Genomic DNA, 21643 nt, shown 5'->3' with positions numbered 1-21643 from the left:
TGTTGCTAGAACTTTGACTGAAACGCCCCCTGACGTTTGGCGGTATTGTTGTAAAATGACAAAAATGATGTAAAGTGGTATCTTTTCCTTGCATTTTCTTTCTCCAACGAATATTTATATCAAGAGCAAAAATTGTTGAGGGTTTCAAGCAACGCCAAGTTAAATTATCACATAAGGCATACGAGAATTCTGATGCTTGATAAACTGAAACTTTATTTATTTATTTTATTATTGCACAGAGAATTTACAAAAACTTATAAAATTCTTATTTGCTGGAAAATATTTGCTTAATCATACGATATTTTCTTCGAAAATTAAGAACTTTTTTTGTGCATAAAATTTATTGTACGAGGCACACAAGTACACATGTCATATTATATGATAAAATGTATAAATTGTAATTTATGTGGTAATTCTGATAATTTAATGTTTGTACATAAGATTCGAAAAAATTAAAAAATTTAAAAAACATATGTCTTCTTTTAAAACTTTAATAAAGTTTTGTAATTAAGAAGCTTTCACAAAACCTTTCCAACAAAAATTTGTCTGTTATTTCTGTTTCTTTTTCTATTTCATATTTACACATAATAGATGTACCTATCATCCTGTTGTTTTTGAGAATTAATTGCTTTTGAAGTGCCACACGAGTCAAACATGAGATTGCAATGTCGACAATCTTCCGGCGAAAGTTTCATCAACTCTGAGAAAAGCATCATCATAAAAACTAGGCATCAGTTATAGATAGTAATAATATTCTAAGGGTTGATGACGCAGGCGACTTGGACAATGCCCTACAAATAAAATATTTTTTATTATACAAATGAAACAGATCAATGTTTATTGCTTCATTTATTAATGAAACAAATTAGAAATTAATTTTTTATTTTTAACAATATGTATATCATGGAACACTACATGCAACTATTTAAAGCATATTTAGCTGTATATTAATTGTTCGATTCAAAGTATAATGTAATTTTTTGCTGTTTAAAAAAGTATACGCATTATTAGAATTGCCCATATATGTATATTATTTAGTGATAAATTCGTTGAGTATGTTTATAATTGATATGTCAAGTTTGGAAATGCAAAAATAACTTCGAAGGATTAAACTTTATAGGAATAAGATAATAAATTCTATCAGTCTCGGAATCTATTTAATCTTGGAAAACGTCTTCATCTCTAACATCCTCGGGAGAGAGAGAGAGGTGGGAAAATCTTAAATAGCGGGGGGGTTTCAAACGAGCCTTCACTCGACCCTGCATGCCGTTTAAGATTTTCCGGCTCCCCTTTCCCCCTCCCGGTGTTAAGACCGGTGTTTCCTGGATTAAATACTAGATTTTATTATCTCATTGTATGCCTGTAAATTTCAATTCTATACTTTGGACCCTTCAAGTTATTTTAACGTTCCAGACTTGTGGCACACTCTGTATAGTATCGACAAAACAAATTTTGTTTACCTCGTCCGTATAACGTTGACTATTAGTTTTTTCCTCAGTTTCTATTCTCTTCAGTTAATCTTTGTTTTTAACTTTATTTTTATAAGTCCGTAACGTAAGATATTCAAGCTGTTTCTTTACCAATTGCAAAGCATCGCCCGAAATCAGCTTCTCCTCTTCCAATCTATCAAACAACTCTCTTATTAAAGTAACTTTTTCGTTATATCTTCTCAACTTCTGCTGTAACGTTCTATTCTTTAGCTTCATATCCTTTACAGTCTTCGATAATTCATTTATCTTTTTTGTAGCATTAACATAATCTTCCTTCCTTATTTTATAGTCGGGATCAGTCGAACTGTACGAAACTGGCACAACAACATCTTTGGAACCAATTTTAATAATGTTATACGTTTGAACTGGATTAACAATTGTCCTTCGCTCGCCTGCCCTCGCTTGATTTGAATTTTGAGCGCCGCGTATGCTCGATCCATCATGCTCGGTAGTGGCAACATCACATAGAACATTCTTTGAATAGTCGTGATCCCATGCAGCATTTTTGCACAGGACATAAACTTCACTAGAGTTTACAGAATTGCTGATACTTGTAGCATTCATCTCTTGTGGATCAGTTTGAGTAAGGCTGTGTTTTTTATCTCCTAGGTGAGAAATTGCTTTTTGAGCCGATTGATTTGGATCTCGAGCGTCAAATGTACTTGATCCATCATTTTCGGTCGCAGTGCTAACGTTATTGTTCAAACAACTGTTATCCCATGTCGCACTTTTGTCCAAGACACTGGTTTCATTGTCACTAATGTTTACAGCATTGCAGACCTCTTCTGATTTTGACATTGGAGCATTAGTCGTTTCTCTTTCCACGACAGTCGAAGAACATTCGTTCGGTACTGCGTTTTTACGCAAATTAAAACGATGATATCCCATGCTTTGTATAATGTCGCTTTCGCTAAAATGCAGACTACAAATTCTACTTGTTTTTTTCGGTTTCCAATTTGGTTTTCCGACAGCGACAATCCATTTGTCCAAACAATTTTCATCGTTTAGAGGAAACCTACGACATTTTATATAAAATATATTTTCAACGATTTAAAATTGATGTCATTATATTGGCATTATTAAATTATAATGTATACAATTGCAAATTTATACATCATTTTATACACATTTTATTATTCGCAATATATTAAGATTTTTAATAAATACAATACAGTATATTCAATACATGTAATTCCAAATTTCAATTTCAAAATTCACTGCCAGTGTTAAAAATCTATCAGGTTACGTTACGTGCATTATAAATTTTTAGTAATAACAGTGGCAGTGAATTTTGGAACATAGTCAAAATGTTGACGTATCTTTTGACTTAACCTCGCCGTTGCAAATAAATATTATTTACCCGAAAAAATGTACATTACATCCTGATTTGCTGTAGCTTTTGCAATTTTTTATACTGCATTTCATTTTTTATATTATGTCCTTTGACGATTTAACTTTAAAATGAAAAAAAGAAATCACTGATCGATGCTATATACACCGGGTTGTATTCCGATAAGCCTCGGAACATACAGTTTGGACACCTAAACGGCCCTGCACGAGCTGCACGATTCGGAGCAACTCGGAGTCGGTCGGAGTTCGATCGAAGCTGCCAACTTGACAAGCACGTGGGTTTACCGGCGCCACGCGGCCAATCGCTTCGTTCGTTGTGGACACACGCGAACTGCAGGGTGAACCGAAGATTCTTGTTTGTAACGTTTGTCAATAAAACGTAACATAACCTACGTTTGGCCACGATAACATAACCTCAGCTTATCTCGGACGAAACGTGCGGTGTGATGCAACACGTAAGGATGACATACGCATTTTTAAATGACAATGTGCGACCGGTAGTAAAATGTTAACTTGAAAAATGTTACTCATCAGCGAATAAACGCTTTATGTCGCAAAATGGCGTTGTCCGTGCGCGCGTTGTAAATGTTAACCCAAGTTTCCTTTTTGTTTAAAGACCCCGAGAGAGGTATTTGCACAAATGTAATTTGTATGCGCAAAGATAGCGTGTATATATTAATATTAAAAGTATATCGTAGACGTACTTTTAATAATTAAAAACCTGGTAAAATGAGTCTCGCAATGATTCAAAGGATTGCGATATCAAGCTGCAGAGGTAAAGTCGATATTGACGCGTACCGAAGGATTTTACTGCCGAGCTTGAGCGTTTTGCGAGAAAGGACGGCGGTGACAGAGGCGGGATCATCTGTATGTCACGCGTGCGTAATTCACAAGAGGCCTTTTCACGAATCTACGATTTTAAGAGAATTGGAAAGAATTAACCCAAAGGAAAGTGGAATTAGCGTGACAGATGATATATCCACGTTCCAAATGAATAAGAGACCGGCCAGAAGAAGCAGAGTTGTTATAAAGGACGACAAGACTCCAAAGTCTAATGTAAGTTTGTTACATGAAGAATTGGAATGTTGCACCCCTCAAAAGCTTGTAATGAGAAAAAAGAAAGTAAACGTATTATTCATTTGCCATGACATCCTAAAAAAAAAAAACAAGATTTTTCAGAAAATGAATTTGAATAAACGTTTTGTGGAACCGTTAAAATTTTGTAATATTTTGAAATTAAAAGAATAGTAATTTTGAAATTAATTGAAATGCAATTTTGATATAATAATTGCAGAATAGTAGAATAAAAGTACGTTTTTTAAATAATTATCCGTTTTTTATGTTTCTTTTTGCAAGCAATTAATTGATAATTTTTAAGTTATGTCGTTATAGCAAATGAACAATATATACGAAAGAGATTTATTTATCAGGCATGGTCCGTAAAAGCATTAACCACTGCTGAGGAATATGATTTGGAAACCTTAGCTTACGGCCTGTTGGATCAACAGTTATATATTCCTGATAAAATATCTACATCAACTAATCGTAAGTATCTTCAATTCAATTTTCTAGAACTTTAATTTCAGTTTTTTTTTTCTTGCGAAACATCAATGATGTAAAGAGTGTAAGCGATTGCGCGAGATTTCACGAGATCTCGTAATTTTATTTTGCTCGAGGTGACGTGAGTTTTTGCGCGTCACCGGATATATTACTCTTTCCAGTTTAACATTGTCTGCGGTTTGATTCATTCATTAGTCATTCATGTATATAAAGAGCAGACTCATCAGACTCATCAGTTGCTATCAGCTGCTGGAAGTTGCCGGTTGGTACATCACTTGTGATTACGTGCTTATATACAAGTTTCGCGTAGTTCTATCCGAAGAATGATCGATATCTGATTGGTATTATCAATATAGATAAATAACTACATGTAATTAATCATTTCACGAAATGATATAATAAACTAGGCATAATAAAATAATAGTGAAGTGATTATAATTTTTATTACTAATTCTCACATATCTTTTGTTGTGAGGAATGCCTTATCTTCGTGCATAATACCGACAAGACAAAACAAACAATGAGGTCATTGATCTAATATAACAAGACTCCATGTCTGTATACCATATTTTGCAAAGAGATTTCAAAAAAACGAATTCTGATGCTCTAATTGGAAACGCAAAGTAAAATAAAATAAAATAAAATAAAATATCAAAATAAAATAATAATTGTGTACTCCATACTTGGAAATTAGAAGCATAAAGCACAGTTCAACTTGGAAAAGTAAAGGAGGACAAGCCAGCGACAATGGAACTGCCTATCCCATTGGATTTGCCAAAAGAAAAATTGGAGGAATTAGTAGATAAAGCAAAGGATTGGGCTCTTATGAATGGCGTGTGCTTGAGATCGAAGAAAAATTTTGACAGAGACGTCCTGCAATTCGCGCCGTTCGCGCTTTTTCCATCGCCATTCCCCCGAGAGGAGTTTTACAACGCCTGTGATATCCAGATCATTTTGAATGCACTCATACACAGAGTAGCTCATGATTACGAATTTTTGAAAGATACGTTGCATGAGACTGTAAAGGTGGACGATTTTACCAGAAACTTGTTCAATATCTACGAGATCATTCACGAGGAAGGGGCTGCTCAGAAGATATCTCTCGGCATGCTGCGATCGGATCTAATGCTAGACACAAGCTGTCCGAGGAAAGACACTAAAATACTCAAGTCTCACTGCTGCTGGAAGCAAGTCGAGATAAATACAATCGCTTCTGGATTCGGTTGGCTAGGACCCGCGTCCACGCAGCTACACAAGTTTGTCCTGCAGGAGCTCGGCTACACGGCCGAGCTGAAAAACCTTCCTGAAAATAATGCTCTACAAGCACTTTGTTCGGGTTTATTAGAAGCATGGAACTTATATGGCGATCCACAGTACGTTTGGAATTTCTACAGATTTATTTTTCGTCTCCAATGTTATTTACTCTATCAACTGTTATTATATTAGTTTATGTTATCGTTCGAGTAATATTATTTCAATTTTCTCACATTCAAAGACACAATTGTTTGCAGAGCAGTTATTTTGTTTGTTATCGAAGATGTTACGTATAACATTTGCGATCAACGTTTCCACGAGTACGAGATACGCAAGCAGAATCCGAATGTAAAAGTAATTCGCAGAAGTCTAACGCAATTGGCGGCCGCTGCGAAACTGGGTCCCAACAAGGAGCTAATAGTGAACAATTACGTCGTGGCGGTTGTTTACTACAGAAGCGGCTACGAGCCCGGGCAGTATCACGCCCAAAAAGAATGGGACGCGAGACTGCTGATCGAGAGATCATTGGCAATTAAATGCCCGAGCATTCAGTATCACTTAGCCGGTACAAAGAAGGTTCAACAAACTCTCGCCAAGCCCGGCATGGTTGCGCGTTTCTTGAAGGACGAGAAGACGGCGGCGAAAGTCAAAGAAGTATTCACAGGTAAGTGATTGCTTTCTTACATATTGAAATAAGTTTACAGAAAGATATTTGCCAGTATTTTGATATCGCAATATTAATATTATTATATTTAATTGCATATGTAAAGTCATGTACGAACGAAAATGATTTTTTTTGTTTAAGGCCTTTATCCGCTGGAGTTTGACGAATACGGGGACGCCGCTGTAGAAATGGGCATTTCGAATCCTCAGCGTTTCGTGTTGAAGCCGCAGCGAGAAGGTGGCTGCAATAACTTGTACGGGACGGATATCAAAAATTTTTTGGAATCTGTGAAATCTGACCAGACCCGAGTAGCCTGGATTCTTATGGATCGGATTTATCCACCGGTGCACAGAAACTATACTGTGAAATATGGGAATGGAAATAGTAATTTAGAGACGAAGGAGCTGGTCTCGGAGTTGGGCATATTCGGCGTTATCATTGGAGACGATCAGAATATTATAGTGAACAGGCAAGCTGGTCACATGTTAAGAACAAAATTATCCACTGACAACGAAGGCGGTGTGGCGACCGGTCTAGGTGCTTGCGACAGTCCGTTCTTAATCGACTGATGCGTGAAATTAATTGTCTCGTAAAAACTATAATTGTTGTGTAGCTATATTATGTTATTATTCCTGTTTCAAAGTAATGTACTTTATTATTAGTACTTTTATTCATAAGTTAAATACTGTTAAATTATTTGTTATTTAAATTATTTTTGTTGAATGTTATTCAAATTTTAGGTCCACTTATATTCGTAAATACACAAATGTAAATACCTTGGTGACGCCAAGGTTAAACTGAATAAAATCAGTAAATAGATCTTTTCAAACTGTAATTGTAACTTTTATCTGAAACAGTTTTTGATAAAAACTTATTTTTATATTTTTCGAGACCGGTATTCCGAGATCTCGGCCCTTTTTTGTACGCTATCTATACTCGTAAACATATGTAACAAATATATTGAAATTAAATGCATTTATTTACTAATAAAAAAATCTTTTATTTATTTATTAAAATAAATAAGACCTTTCCTCCATTATGTTTCCAGATCATGAAATTAATTAAAATTTAATTTCTGTACCTGCTTTCTCTTTTGCAGCTTTACCCGATGTTATACACGCGGTGGCCAAGTATGAAGTGGGGCACGAACCGCGAGAGATCTTTTTCTTCCGAGAAGGTAGCATTGTTATGTGGAATATTTCTGACCTCGAGTGCGGCAACCTATTGCAATTTTTGAGACGCTACGAGCAAAATCGTTATGTGGAGGAGCTGGTTTATACCGAAAGCGAGTTAATGAATTATGCCTATGCGGATCCCGGGTATTTTTGCTTTTTGTTTCGTTAAATAATTTTACGTTTACCGACTCCACGTCAAAATTTGTAAAGAAATTAGACAGATGAATGTAACAAAATTTAGTAATTCTCGTAATCTAACAGGAAAAGGAGCCACTTGAAGGATGGCGATATCATTCTGGCGCAGGAAGCGGGGAATTTGGACAAGTACACGTTCTCCAATGCCATGGCACAGTCGGTCAAGTTAGGCATATGGGAGGCGTCGTTAAATCGCTACGTCGACTCGATCGAATTCGTTACGGAGGATCTAAGAGCGGGCAAGCGGATTCAGATGTCACAGCACGAGGTGTTGAAGAAACAGGGCGAACTGTTCGCCCTCAGACACCGGATCAACCTGACGTCGGATCTGTTGGATACACCGGATTTCTACTGGGAACGAGACGACTTGGAGAACTTGTACCAACAGACCTGCGGATATTTCAGCATCGCGAAACGTACGAAAGTAGGTATCTAACCAATCCACATTTTGTTGTCTTCTACGTGACCTTTGTAGCTCTCGTATTTATATTTGTATTTACTTGTTGTACAGGTGATGAACGAGAGATTAAATCACTGCTTGGAGCTGGTGAGCATTTTGTCGTCGCACTTGAGCGACCGCCATCACGTTCGTTTGGAGTGGATGATTATCGTACTTATTATGGTGGAGGTCGCCTTCGAGGCTTTACACTACGTCGAGCGGTACCTCGTGGAATAGCGACCTAGTAATAATATAGAATATCGTTGATGTTATCGAAAAACCAAATGATCTAGGTATTACTGTGTATATATTTCCTATACATTACTGACATATTCTGGTCTAAAAATATCGCCTATTCGAGTTCTTACGAATTCGTGTTTTAATTCAACAATCGATTGCTCCAATACATTTGATGGCAGCATTGATCCTTCTGTTAACTTGGAAAGTCTGCCTAACTTTTTTTACAAAATAAAATAACATAAGAACAAATTCATGATTAATTCACGAAGTAACATGATCGTTCGACGGTACAAATTCGGCAATCTTTATCGGAATCGCAAACCTGTCGGGATTCTGTTCGAGCAGGCAAGCCAGCAGACGCGGAACGGAGAGAACGGTGCCCGATATCACCGCGGGGAAGTCCCTGCCGGTGGGCGTTTGATAGGCGATCAGTAATCTCTTGCTCAAATAATCGCCGTACGTGGACACGTGACCGATCTCGACGTATCGGTTCAAGAACGGCGACCACATCTCGAAGGATACGCGCATCTCCTCGCAGGACCGCAACTCGGGCGCGGCACGCACGACGACGCGATAGTGATCGCACAGATCGTCGTACAGCCTGCACACGGTCTCCAGCAGTTCCTCGAACGACGCCGCGTACTCCGCGCTCCTCGCGTCCCTCACCGCGACGAAGGCGTGCGCGACGGAGGCCTGGCACGCCGTGAACAGGCCGCAGGCGTGCGAATCCCGCGGCAGGGGCACGTACTGCTTGCCCGTGGAGAAGTACTTGAGCGGGAAGTCCTTCGGATTGACGAGCTGTTTCGTGTGCAACGCCAGGAGGGAGATCAAGCTCGCGCCGCCGACGAGATGCATACGATTCGGCGAGCCTCGCTCGACCTCGTTGTGATTCTCGATCACGAAGGCGGCCGTGGGATCCTCGTGATTCAAACCGGAGGCTTCCACCAGGAAACTACGGGCGAAATCCGTGCCGATCATCTTGACCATGTCGTTCCCGCCGAGGACTCGGCCCGCGTGCGCCAGCGCGACGAGCTCGAACAGGGCCGCGTCGTTGTGCAGATAGTAACAGAGAGGATTCTTGTACTCCAGCAGGTCCAGGCTCGTCCCGATGTCGACGTGACTCCTCCTGTCCGTTTCCGTTATCTCGGGCACACCGCCGACACTTTTCAGTACCGTCGGCTCGCCGGCGGGCGTTCTAGGATCCAACTCGTTCGGCAGCCTCAAGACCCTTTCCACCACATTCTCCTCCAGTTCCCAGACCGCTTCCCTCATCGTCTTCATATCCTGCCGTATGATCTTGAGCTGCGAGCGCAGCTTGGCCACCTCCTGCTCCTGCTTGGCAGTGCGCTCGGCGCTCTCCAGCAGGTTTCTCACGCGATTCGTGAGCTCCTTGTTGTGGTCCTCCAACGCGAATCTGTCCGCGACCGTCCGTATGAAGAAATTCCACGCCTCCTTCAATTCAACGACGTCCACGTCCATCCCGCGCAACGCCAAATTCTTCCGCAGTTTGTCCAGATCGGCGAACCTCTCGCTGCAGTCCAGATACGGCGACAGATACGCGAACGCTTTGCTTGCCTTATTGCCGGAAATGTACAGCGCCGAACTGTAATCCCTCTCGAAGCGCGTCGGGAGGAAAGCAGCCCCCCTTCGACGTACGTCGCGCATCAAAGTTCTGCACGTACGCTTCGAAGCGTGGGAAAATCTATACAAGTTACCGGCCATCGTGTCGTAATTTAAACTCTTTCTCGCGTCATAGTGAGGATACGAATCGAAACGAGCTGTAGGATAGCTCTATTCGTTTACTTTCATCACTTTAGCATCCGGCTCGGCGTCCCTTCTATCAAGATCTTCGCGTGTCACCGTCTCGATTTTTCGCTTCTGTGGCGTGACGTAACTTCCCTTACCCGCTGCTCTTTCCGACTCCTCGATACTGTACGGCTCTAACTCGAGCGCTTTCAACCGCCGTTTGTGCACCTTGGTATTGAAGTGAGCATGCAGAGCGGTTTCGTTTATGAAATACCTCCTGAAATCAAATAAAATTTCCTGTTAGTTTTAACAGTAGAGTTGATTTCGTTAGTTTTAACAATAAAATTCATTTCGTTTCAGGTATTTTGTAGAAATATTTCATTGCTGTAAAAGTTATCGCGTCATTACTTAAAATAACTATTTATTACTTCATATTAATTTTTAGTTTATTTTAATTTTCTCACTTTAGCGAGAATGCTTCAATCTGACAGGATTATTTAACACATTTCGCGACGTTGAAAAAAGTGACACAAGTAAAAAAGATCAGCATTTTTGAGATAATGAATAAAATTGACTCTAAAACCTTTAGGATCAATTTCCTTTCGTTATCTCAAAAATGTTAATTACCTTCTGTCACTTTTCCGTCAATGCGGTGATTTCTTTCGGAACAGTGCAATCCTAAAGATTTGTTATACGTTCCAAAGATTTTTAATTCCATTAGTTTGTAGTTCGACATTCACATCTATTTACATACTTTTTTTTAAATAACGATAAAAAAGGGAAGGCAATGAGCAATGTCGATGCACTTCAAGTTCAGAATTACAAATCTTGGGCAACATTGTTTTATTTCTGGTATTTTGTTACGTGCTCGACTTTTTCTTTTTTTGGAGGTTATGTTCCCCGGATGGAGAACTTACGTGCCTTCAACCCAGTCCTGAGGGTTCTAAGGCACAAAGTTCTACATGTTAATTACGTGCTCGACTCGATCTTTTTAGGTTAGGCCGCGACACTGCATGGGACTTACGCGCAATGCACGCAGTAATGCTGCGCCGCTCCCGGCTTGTCGAAGTCCACTTCCTGGTTTAACAGTTTCCTCGCGTTCCCCTCCTGCAGATCCTCGTCGATCTGGAAATTACAGACGCGTTATTAAGCAAGCGACGATCGTGACCGCGCGACACGTTCGAACACCCTTCCAACCCTCCACGTGTCGTGGAGGTTATGGTTAGATGAAGCGATTCGCACCTCGTCCAAGTCCTTCGTTCTCCGTTTCGTTCGCCAACCCTTCTTCAAGTGCGTGTCACCTCTGTGATACTTCTTACGTTTGTACGTCATCCTGGCACTTGCAAGGATTATCCCGTCGAATGTCTCGCGTCGACGTCGTCGACCACGCGCACGTGAGAGATTCGTAAATATCGTCGAACGCACGGTCGACTTCCGTAGTCGAGTTGAGCGCGAAAGCGACGACGTTTAATAAGTATACGATTTGTTGTATGAACTTAGCCGATAATTAATGATATCTTGAAATAAAAAAAAATAGCTTGATCGACAATTAATGAAATCGTTTATATTTCGTGTGAAGACTTTTGAAGTGTAATTATAATAAAAAGCTTGCTAATTATTCAGATAACTTTAATTAATTAATTAATTTTTACTTTACGCACGCAGTTAGTCGCAGTTAGCATATAGTTAATTAATTATAAATTAAATAAAGCTTTATATCAAAAGCACAGTTCTTGCTTTTAAAATTCAAAATAAGTATATTTAATCACTATTCAATTTAATATTTAAGTATAACATTAAATTTTTTTAAGAGTATGTATAGTGTACATTACATTCTTTACACTTAAAGTAAATTGAATATGATAATTATAAGACGTATTTTTAAATTGCGATCTATTTGCTGATTATTTACTGTAATTCCAGCAATCTCGATAAGTGTATGTAGCTCAAACACGCACCACGTTCATTTTTGATGCTATATCAGGATGTATGTTTATGTATGATTCTTTCAATGAATATGTTGTACATCGATAAAGCAGCGTTTGGAAGAATAAGAGGAGAGCCAAGAGAGAAACGACTGAAACTGAAGTATTTTCTGTATGTTGCGATCGCAACAGAAAACGATCGAAGTTTATATACGAGCTTCAAATCGTCGAAACATTCAAATTCGACCGCCATTCGCGGCTCCGCCGCGTCGCGATGTCGCGCTCGAGCGACGACAGATGGCGGCACCGCGGCGCGAGGCAGGTCGCGCACCCAGCGTTCGGCACGGACGTTAATTCAAACCGTGCGCGCACAGTGGTGGGGCGCTCATCCATTTTGAAAGTAAAAATGCACTGTGCGATCTCGGACTTTCGTCGGCACTCGGACGGCACAGCGACGCGCGGGTAAAAAAGGTCGTGGGACACACGCCGTTGCGGGGTGTCGGGGCCTCCTGGGTTTCCTTCAAACGCGGAGTGGCCGCGCGTAAAATGACGTAGAGAGGAGAGCGCCCGCCGTCTCGGGCGTCAGCGCGCGCGCGCCTGCTCCTGTGTGCCGACGTTCCGCGCGCGTGGTGAGTTAGTGTGTGTACGCGTGCGCGCGCGCGCGCGTGGTTTATGTATGTGGATTTGCGTGTGGTGAGCGGAAACGGTGCGCGGTGTGCCGTCGCGGCGCGCGTCGTATAGCGATCGGCCGTCGGCGGTAGCGTACGGGAAATTGGCCGTGGTGGCTTCGCCAATGGATGCCGAGGCAGCACGGGACGCCATTTTGATATACGGGCGCACGTCAAGCGCTTCGCCTCGGTCGCAGTGAATACGCGCTCCGCGAGTCGCTCACCGCCGGCCTGCGTGTGGACAACGCCGCGGGCCGAATTCGGGGCGTTACGCGAGCTGGCCGGGCATCGCGAGGGCGGCCGAGTGCTGGCGTGGGTGCGTGGCGCAACGAATCCCCGTGAGTTTCGTTGACAAGTGACAGGTGAATCGATCGGGGCCTACGAGAGCGAGAGAGAGAGAGAGGAAGAAAGAGCGCGAGAGAGAGCAGGGCTCTTCGCCGTTCATCGTCGTCGTCGCCGTCGTCGTCGTCGTCATCGTGGTCGTGTCGTCGTCACCGTCATTGTCGTGTTTGTTGCGGTCTCTCGCGAGCCCCGAGAGTGGAGCGAAACGGAGCGAAGCGGAGCGGATCGGAACCGAGCCGAGCCGAGCCGAGGAGCGGTACTGTGTCGTGCCGTGCTGTGCCTGTGCCCGTACTGTACTGTACCCCCGTACTGTGTGTGTGCCGTGCGAGCGAGTAGAGCCGCGCAGCAACCCCGCGCGTAAACGGCGAGTACGCTCGCCTGCTGCTGCTGACTATCGGCCCAGTCCGGTGGCGCATTCCGATTTCTCCCGTGCACGCGGCGCGCCGAGAGTCCTCGTGTCGAGAGTCGCGCGCGCGGACGCCCGTACGCGGAGCGTCGTACGCCGTTACGCAGCGGCGAGCGGGTAATCCGGGGGCGGCGGTGGAAAAGCCGCCGCCGCCGTCGTCGTTGTCGTCGCGGTCGTCGTCGTCGTCATCGTCATCGTCGTCTCGTTTCGCGCGCGCGAGCGAGTGAGCGAGTGCGCGGTCGACGGACAGAGGAAGGAAGAGGAGGACGGACAGTGTGTGCGCGCGTGTGTGCGTGCGAAAGAAACGAAGCAAAGGAGAAAGAGCGTGAGAGAGACAGAGAGAGAGAAAGAGTGTGCGTGAGAGAGAGAGACAGAGAGATCGAGAGGGAGAGAGAACGAGTGCGAGAGACAGAGAGGTATCGAAGAGGCCACCGGCCGACTTCGGTGCGGGACACAAGACGACCCGATGTCGGGAGCGGGTCGCGACCCCGTGTCGACCCGCGGTCGTCCTCGTCCTCGCCCTCGCCTTCGCACGCCGCCGCCGCCGTCGTCGTCGTCGTCGTCGCCGCCGTCGTGCGTCGTGAGAGCCGCCGCCACGGCAACCGCAGCAGGACGCTCCACGCGTAAATGTGCTCCCGTGCGCGCCCATGTGCTGCACCTCCTTCCACTTCTCTGCCCGCTGCCCTGCCTGCGTGCCCTGCTGTAAACCCGGAGCACACCAACCCCGACTAGCACGCCCGCGCTCCCGCGCGCACACGTAGCAACGCGAACATGGCCAAGATCCTCAACAAGGACCCCGTCACGTACGAGAAGGAGAGGGAGAACTTCCTCAAGGACCTCCGACACTTCCACGAGACCCGAGGGTAAGCCGAAAGCCGAAATACATGTATTATTCGTCTCGCGACGAACCTCGTGAACATCGCGCTGATAGCGCGCGGTCTCCTCCCCTCCATCCCTTCCTCCTCCCCCCCGTCCCGCGTATGCTTGCTTTGGTTCTCGAACTTAGAGATCGCTCTTCTCTCCTCTCCCCTCCCTCTTCTCTTCCGACCGCGGTCACCCGCCGACCGATCGCGGATCGACGGATCAGAAGCTGCAACGACGCGCGAGCGCGCGTTGAGGTTAGGTTCGACTTCGTTCCCTCGACTCCGTTCGAGTTCCGTGGAACAAAGATTCCTCACGGTTCGTAAGGTTCTTTGCGAGCGTCTCCCCCCCCCCCCCGTGTCGTTTTCCGCGTGGACGTATTTCGCACGCGCGACGCCGAGAGGAAAACGCGCCTCGCCGGAAGGACGTGGTATTTTCGGTGTGTATACGTCGGATTGCCTTCGTGTGCACACGTATACGTGTCGTGTGCGTACGCGTATAGACTCGATGTAGCGGCGGAGATATTCTCGAAATGTGCGCGACGATGTAACGTAAATACGCTATGAACGTCCTGTTGTTGCCGCGATTCGATTTAGCTCCGGATCTTATATCACGATTACGTGAATCGTGAATTTTTTTTTTCTTTTTACGACGCGAAAACGGAAATAACGCGCGTTATGCGCCGAGTGTTTCGCAAGGCGTGTGCGTCGCGATTCGATATCCATTTCGTTTTAATTTCAAAATTGGATTTTCTTCGGATGTCTTTTCTTTCGGGAAATTCGCCAATTTATCGATTAAATTTTGCATTAAGATTCTACGAAAATATGTGGATATTTGCCATATTGTCACTCCTTTCCGTTGCAAGTTCTATTTATAAATAAATATATATTCCGCTACAAGTCTTATTTATGAATAAAAAATATATATTCCGTTACAAGTACTATTTATGAATAAAAAATATTATATTTGATTTTTTGGTAAATTAATTAAAAAGAGAATCTATTGAAAAATACAATATAGTTCACAAACGTTTGTTACTCTTGATATGATATTTGTATGAAAAATCATAAATCTTGAAAAGAGAAAATTGCTGTTTGATTTATAAAAAATTAATTATTAAATATAGCGCGAAATTTTTTTGGCAAATCAATTACTTAATTGAATTAAACGATTATTATTCTTTACGTTTGCAAAGAGAATCCATTGAAAAATACAATAGTTGACAAACGGTTGTTTGTGTGATTCTTGGATGTGATATTTTTAAAAATCCTGAAAAGGAAAAATTACTGTTTGATTTATGATATGAAAAATTAATTATTAAATATAGATGATTTTCGTACATGTGATTTTTTTACAAATTAATTGAATTGAACGATTATTATTCTTTACGTTTATAAAAAGAAAACATTAAAAAGTGCAACAGTTGACAAGCGATTGTTTGCTACTCTCGACATGATATTTTTACGAAAACATAAATCTTGAAAAGGAAAGATTGCTTTTCTTAATGAAAAATTAATTATTAAATATGGCGTATGAGAAATTTCTCTCTCTCTACTCCAGTTACTTCGGTATTACAAAGATTCTTTCTTTCCTGATTGCAGGACTCTCTTCAAGAAGACTCCGAAGATAAATGGGAAGGATATAGATCTGTATTTGCTATATGTGGTGGTGACCGCTCATGGAGGATGGATCAAAGTGAGTTTTTTTTTTTATATCAAACTGAACGAGTTTTAATTAAATATATTGTGAGGCATCCAATTAAGCTCGCGTTTCTAATTATATTTAAAAAAAAGAGCGTGTTTATCCACGGATTAATATTAACGATGTTTTTAATATCCAGTTGCAAAGTAATGCCTAACAAGGATATATAAAACATCGCGGCATTGTTGTACAGTTGTACACAATGAAAAATAACTCACGTTGCGTAGATGAAGTCGCACATCGCGACGCAGTTTATAATTAACGATTAAAGAAACACGGTGAATTTTTTTCCAAACGATGGATAGATAATTATTTGCAAAATCATTACAGCCGCGCCACCTCTCGTTTTGATTAACATGAACGCTTTTGATTAAAGGCCCCTCCCCTTGTCGGGGAGGCGAAATGAATTTTCGCCCAACCTCGCTTTTAATTAGCATCCGGTTGCAATTGATTTTGCTGGAACCGAAGTCGGCGTTACGTAAAAACGCGGCCCGAACGCCCGAGGATAATATCGAGAGTACCGCGGAAAAGGATAGAAATTGTATCGATAAATGTGTACATATCCCTTCCGTGAGAACCGCCCCGCGTTCTATTCTTTCACGTTAAATTACATTATGTTATAAATTACATTTAGCCACACATTTTGATCCGTAATGCGCGAAATGTACTGTTCACACGTATATGATTCGCGAAGCGTACCGCCCAGGGTATTTGCAAACTCGATCGAGTTACGTTTCTACCAATTCTATCAATGTAGATTAACTTTAATCTCGATTCAATTTACTCCTTATATATTTTCTTCCGATTCTTAGAATTAGAAAGAGATAAAAAGTAAATCAAACCAAAATTAAAGTTAATCTACACTCGTAGATACGGACATTAAAGTCCGTGTCACACTATATACGCATTGAAGATCGAGAATTGCGAATATATAGAGATTAGAATTTAACCAGTCAGATAATTTCAATTTTCACCCGTTTTGTCCTAATCGCTCCAGTTTCTAATTCACAATCCTCATTCGTCAATACGTAGCGCGATGCAGACTTCATTCAGTTTCCTTGACAAAAAATAAAAAATTTGAAGACTTTGCTCGCAGCCTTCGTGGAATCCGTCCGACTCGAGATGCGCTCGCGTTCGCGGATCGTTCTCGAGTAAATCTCGATCTTTGAGCGATCGAGAGCGCGACGAGAGTATTTTTATGTCGGTGTTACGCAAGCGTGCCGCGAGCGGGCACGCGATTTTCCGAAATGCCGATCTCCTCGCATTCTCTCTCTCTCTCTCTCTCGCTCGCTCTCGCTCGCTCGCTTGCTCGCTCGGCGATAGTACCATTATTAGTACGACTAACTATAACTTACGAGAATTTGGCATCGCGGGCAAACGAGATAGCGCGGAGGCACGACGTTATACGTGGCCCAGATTCCGCGCGAGGAGAGGCCTCCTCGCGTGCGGCGACTTTAATTCCTTGACGGTGATAATCGCACGTCCTCGCGCTACGACGGGATTAAAACGCGCTCGCTTTCACCTATCGCGGGTTTAAACGCGACAAATCGGCATACCTGGAAGTGGAATATTACCGCGACGCAGTTCTGTCCGGGGCGAATGAAGGAAAAAGAGAAAAGGAAAGATTATGAAATATCGTTATGGAACGAAAGTTAGACATTAGCATTAGCTTTCATTCCGAGAAAATAATACGCATGGAAGAAATATTTCAGGTATCCCAAATATTCGCCCTAATTCGTCATTTGATTCTTCAAAAATTTGGCCGTTTTCTGTTTCATTTGCCTGCTCGTTTTTACAATTTTTCCTCGCACATTCACAACAGTTATATCAAAATTTATCTTAAATGCGAAGAGGAAGAGAAAGAAAAGAGAAAAGGTTTTTTACCAATTTACTACTTGCAGGAAACACTTGGAAAAATTTGGGATTTTGAAAACATTTCTTTTGTATTTTTAAAAATGAGGGAATTTTCAGAGAATTTTTTCGGTATACTCGAAAATTTCTGCAGAATTTTATTTTTAAATTTAAATTGTGTCCCCTTTTGAAAATATTGTTTCGTCGATTATTTTTTTCCTGACAATGCAAAACGGTTGACAATCGGTTAGCAACAAGTATGGCACGCACATCCGCGTATGTTCACGTGCATTCTTATATGTCCCACGAATTTTTATTAAAAATTTAGGATGACAGTGGAAGACAATACGCAGCAGAAGAGTACACATTATATTGTATAGCTTTCCCTGTAGTATTCTATAGATTTCGCGTCTCTGTAACTGTGGGAAAAAATAGTTATATTCCGCGGAATCCTTTTTTTTTTTTACAAATTTACAATGCGTAGTTTGTTAGCATTACCTGCTTACACTCCAATTTATTTCAAAATTACGTTAAAAAAAGTCTTTAATCTTACTTGGAATTTTGAAAGAAAATACTTGGAAAATCCGGGAATTCTCAGGCAATTTTTTTTTTACAAGATTTCAGTAAACTTTCTGGAAAGAGAAAGAAAATGGAATGTGTCATCGCCGACAACATAAATCTCGTGACAGATCGACTATCCGCGATTCGATTTCGCGGATATTTCTTCTCGATAACGACGTATTGTAACCTGCCTTCGTGCCGGCTTTGCGGGCCGCGTTAAGCCCGCCGCATTAATTTTCCCGGGCGACACGCGTCGCACTGTGCCGCGAACACGCCATTGTCGTGTCCCTTTCTTTACGAGCGTGCGACTCGGCGCGATTTCGCTCCGCGAATGTTTACGACCGATTGATTATCGGCCCGGACTCTCGTAACGACGAAGGCTGGTTCCGCGCGTGAAACCGCGCGCGCGCGCGACGATAAAGCGAGCGACCACGCGCGTGTTGCCAGTGCGGTTGTTATCACCGCGCTCGCGTGTTTCTGTCGTCGCGCGAGGGCCTGGCCAATCTTTTTTATTACGACTTGTTCAGTTGTTCTCGGCCGAGCAGCAGGATCTCTCCACTCTCCAGTGCGACGCATCGCTTTCGCGCGATATCGGGATTTAAAAGGATTTAAAAGTAGCTCTCGTGTACGATTCGAATTCGATCCAGGAACTGGCTCCGGACGCTGTTCAAACCGCGCTCGTCTACCAAAGTGACGATGCGTCTCTCTCTTTTTCACACTCTTTCTCCCTCTCTCTCTCTCTCTCGTCATCGCGTGAATGCGTTATCAGTACGAAGTACGCGTTACGCCGCCCGCGATGACATAACTCACGCGTGTCGGGAGACTTCACACGCGCTCTTCTTCCCGTTCCTCTCGCGGCCCGCTCTCTTCGACCTTCGCCTCGAGCTTCTCCGGAGAAAGACCGTAGTGGCGTCAATGGCTCGGAGGAACGGCACGGACGGTATGTACAATAAGAGGTGGACTGACGACGGATCTGGGGGTGGGAAGGAGACTTGGAGGAGTCACCAACGCACACGGTCGTCCGAGGTTAACAACTCCCGGTTGTCAACCGTATGATAATTATAACATTTTATAATCACATAATTTTAGATTTATAATATGATAATTATCGCATTATAAATTTAACATACTATAATGTGATTGTCCCCATCGAGCGTAATAATATTAAAATTTAAGTTTTAGTCGATTTCCGACGTTTCCCGGCATCAATTATCGAATTTCGATAGTACTGTCCGATATCCTCAGATTGCCATTCCAATCGATATACAGGATTAAGATATAGTCTAGTAGACATACATAGATATAGATTATACATACATTAGTTACATATATATATGTAACGCTGAGAGAAAAGTGTTTGATATTTGTTACTATAATTGATAAAGTAATTATGGTTAGGAGAGTCCATTTTTATCACTGCTACAGTCTTGGTCGTAAGTATAAAGCATTTTCAAGTTATTGCGTCTTCTTGAAAAAGGTTGTAATAAAAGCCAAAGGACTAACAAAATATTAAAATTGTCAAAAGAGTAAATATTTTTCAATAAAATTGTTTTTTAATTTATTTTTGTTAAATATAGAACGACGATTTACATCAATTTGTGAGAAGAATACTTTATACTTATATTCAAGGCTGTATAATTTAGTAAGAATAATTATATTCATATAATAATTATTATACTCTACCAAACAAATATGTACAAGTTGGCACCGAAGACGACTGTATTTTAGTAATTTAGCCCTTTTTTTTCTCTCGGTATACATATTTGAGACCATCGGTCCGTAGCCGATCGCGCGAATCGATCGCGTCGATATCCGACGCCTAGACGAAAGGGATTTCGGGACAACGTGAAGATGCGACGTGAGGTCAAGGTCGTTCGTTCGTGGAGGTGTACCATACTAGGCGGGCGAGGTAGATGATGGAGCGATGGTAAAGAGGAAGAAGGAGAGGAGGCGCGGACGACAAGGAGGTGGGAGGGAGGACAGGGAAAGCAGAGAAAGAGAATGAAGGCGAAAGAGAATGGGAGAGGTAGAGAAGCAGCGCGAGAGAGGTGGTGGATGGTGGCGGAGGTGGTGCCGAAGGCTTCCCCTCAACAAGTGTGATCGAAGCTCGTCGCCGAACTATATGACGTGCAAACTGGTCCGGCCGCCACGATCGGAATACCTATCTCGCCCGCGCGAACGCAGACAGTTTCCGGAGCATCGGCAGCTATCGGTCGCCACGTCATCGGTCGCCTATCTCTAGATTCTCGTGACGGATAACCCGTTTCGTTCCGTGAGCCGCGTTTTAGAAGCTCCAGCGAAGTGACACCATCGCGCGATTGCAAGCGCGACTTTTGCGCCCGTGTGAAAGTAAGGCGGATAAAGACAGCGAAAACTTTGAATTTTTTTAGAAAAAAATTGCGGAGTAATTTTTTAATTCTCGGAATGTCTGAACGCATGAAGATGATTTTTTTTTATCGCATCGAAGTGTATCAAGCAAGGAGGAAAAGCCTCGTCGAGAGCGTGACTCGGAAAGTGCAATGATCGTCACGAAAAACGCAACGTGCAGAACATCTCGTGGATCAATTTGCGCAAATTACTGGCTTTTCGCGTAATCGGAAACAAAAACGCCGATAACGGCGATAATAATTAGATTCTCTTTAGCGAAGAGAGAGTTTACTGTCTCGGCGATACGTCTTCGCGCTTCGTACAGTTGCGAGGGCGCGTCGCCGGCGACGAAAGTTGTTCCCTTTGTACATGGACTTCGGTCTTACGCTCTCTCGGAGCATCGGGTTCACCGGGAGCGGCGTATTGCGTTACCAGCGGAACTATTGTCCGCGACGTGCACGGGCGACGGTTCGACTCGCGCGACAAAATCTACGACGCCGATTCGGTCGGCCGTCTTCCGCAGAGGCACTGTACTTTGCGGAAAGTTCAGTAAGCCCGAAGAGAATGTGAGAGAGACAGAGCTACGGGAGAGAGAAAGAGAGGGGTGGTGGGAGAGAGAGACAGAGAGAAAGAGAGAGCTTTGCGGATTCTCTAAAGCTGCTTTTGTCTACGCCGCCTGCCTCACCGGCGGAAGCGACCGCGCCGAGCTGTAATTAGTGTTTTACAGACGGCGGCGGTACGAGACGACGGATTAGCAGTATAAAAATGGCCGGATGATTTTTTCGCGTTGGAAAACCTCTCTCGGAGTCAGCTGCGCCCGACGGCGTTCTCCGTGACTGAATTAATTA

The 21643-nt window shown here is 42.8% G+C and overlaps 6 protein-coding genes across 15 annotated transcripts in view; 3 read left to right on the top strand and 3 right to left on the bottom strand.

Annotated features, from left to right (window-relative positions):
* Positions 1-97: 97 nt before the first annotated feature.
* On the bottom strand, positions 98-7449 carry LOC105454279. Of its 4 annotated transcripts, none has more exons than XM_011696805.1 (4): positions 2870-3069; positions 1461-2505; positions 598-791; positions 98-210 (listed from the first exon to the last, which is right to left on the bottom strand). In XM_011696805.1, the coding sequence occupies exons 1-2, from the start codon at positions 2908-2910 to the stop codon at positions 1515-1517; spliced, it is 1032 nt and encodes a 343-aa protein (XP_011695107.1). In that variant the 5' UTR covers positions 2911-3069; the 3' UTR covers positions 98-210; positions 598-791; positions 1461-1514. The 4 variants fall into 4 exon arrangements, with proteins under 4 accessions (XP_011695107.1, XP_011695108.1, XP_011695109.1 ...); XM_011696806.1 differs by having other exon boundaries at positions 98-204; XM_011696807.1 differs by lacking the exons at positions 98-210; positions 2870-3069 and adding an exon at positions 7400-7449 and having other exon boundaries at positions 323-791.
* On the top strand, positions 3162-5178 carry LOC105454280. Of its 3 annotated transcripts, XM_011696808.1 has the most exons (4): positions 3162-3896; positions 4271-4385; positions 4614-4662; positions 4876-4962. In XM_011696808.1, the coding sequence occupies exons 1-4, from the start codon at positions 3570-3572 to the stop codon at positions 4922-4924; spliced, it is 540 nt and encodes a 179-aa protein (XP_011695110.1). In that variant the 5' UTR covers positions 3162-3569; the 3' UTR covers positions 4925-4962. The 3 variants fall into 3 exon arrangements, with proteins under 3 accessions (XP_011695110.1, XP_011695111.1, XP_011695112.1); XM_011696809.1 differs by lacking the exons at positions 4614-4662; positions 4876-4962 and adding an exon at positions 5095-5178; XM_011696810.1 differs by lacking the exon at positions 4876-4962 and having other exon boundaries at positions 4562-4653.
* Positions 5133-8494, top strand: LOC105454281 (glutathione synthetase-like). The gene is made up of 6 exons (XM_011696812.1): positions 5133-5773; positions 5912-6318; positions 6460-6855; positions 7418-7637; positions 7755-8112; positions 8200-8494. The coding sequence occupies exons 1-6, from the start codon at positions 5148-5150 to the stop codon at positions 8362-8364; spliced, it is 2172 nt and encodes a 723-aa protein (XP_011695114.1). The 5' UTR covers positions 5133-5147; the 3' UTR covers positions 8365-8494.
* On the bottom strand, positions 8495-10108 carry LOC105454282 (serine--tRNA ligase, mitochondrial). The gene has a single exon (XM_011696813.1). It carries the CDS (start codon positions 10087-10089, stop codon positions 8629-8631), a length of 1461 nt encoding a protein of 486 aa, XP_011695115.1. The 5' UTR covers positions 10090-10108; the 3' UTR covers positions 8495-8628.
* Positions 10109-10139: 31 nt separating this feature from the next.
* On the bottom strand, positions 10140-11542 carry LOC105454278 (zinc finger protein 593 homolog). The gene is made up of 3 exons (XM_011696803.1): positions 11356-11542; positions 11138-11238; positions 10140-10390 (listed from the first exon to the last, which is right to left on the bottom strand). Exons 1-3 carry the CDS (start codon positions 11443-11445, stop codon positions 10159-10161), a joined length of 423 nt encoding a protein of 140 aa, XP_011695105.1. The 5' UTR covers positions 11446-11542; the 3' UTR covers positions 10140-10158.
* Positions 11543-14062: 2520 nt separating this feature from the next.
* LOC105454277 (AT-rich interactive domain-containing protein 2) overlaps positions 14063-21643 on the top strand; it is a 52266-nt gene continuing 44685 nt past the window's right edge. For all 5 annotated transcript variants that reach the window (XM_011696801.1, XM_011696800.1, XM_011696799.1 and 2 more), the window contains exons 1-2: positions 14063-14317; positions 15917-16010. In XM_011696801.1, the coding sequence (XP_011695103.1) occupies positions 14226-14317; positions 15917-16010 (186 nt within the window). In that variant the 5' untranslated portion in view covers positions 14063-14225. The remainder of the gene's footprint in view (positions 14318-15916; positions 16011-21643) is intronic.

This window comes from Wasmannia auropunctata, unplaced genomic scaffold, assembly GCF_000956235.1.
Source record: "Wasmannia auropunctata unplaced genomic scaffold, wasmannia.A_1.0 LD335987.1, whole genome shotgun sequence".
Classification (NCBI taxonomy): Eukaryota; Metazoa; Arthropoda; class Insecta; order Hymenoptera; family Formicidae; genus Wasmannia; species Wasmannia auropunctata.
This window is presented reverse-complemented; position numbering and strand designations above follow the sequence as displayed.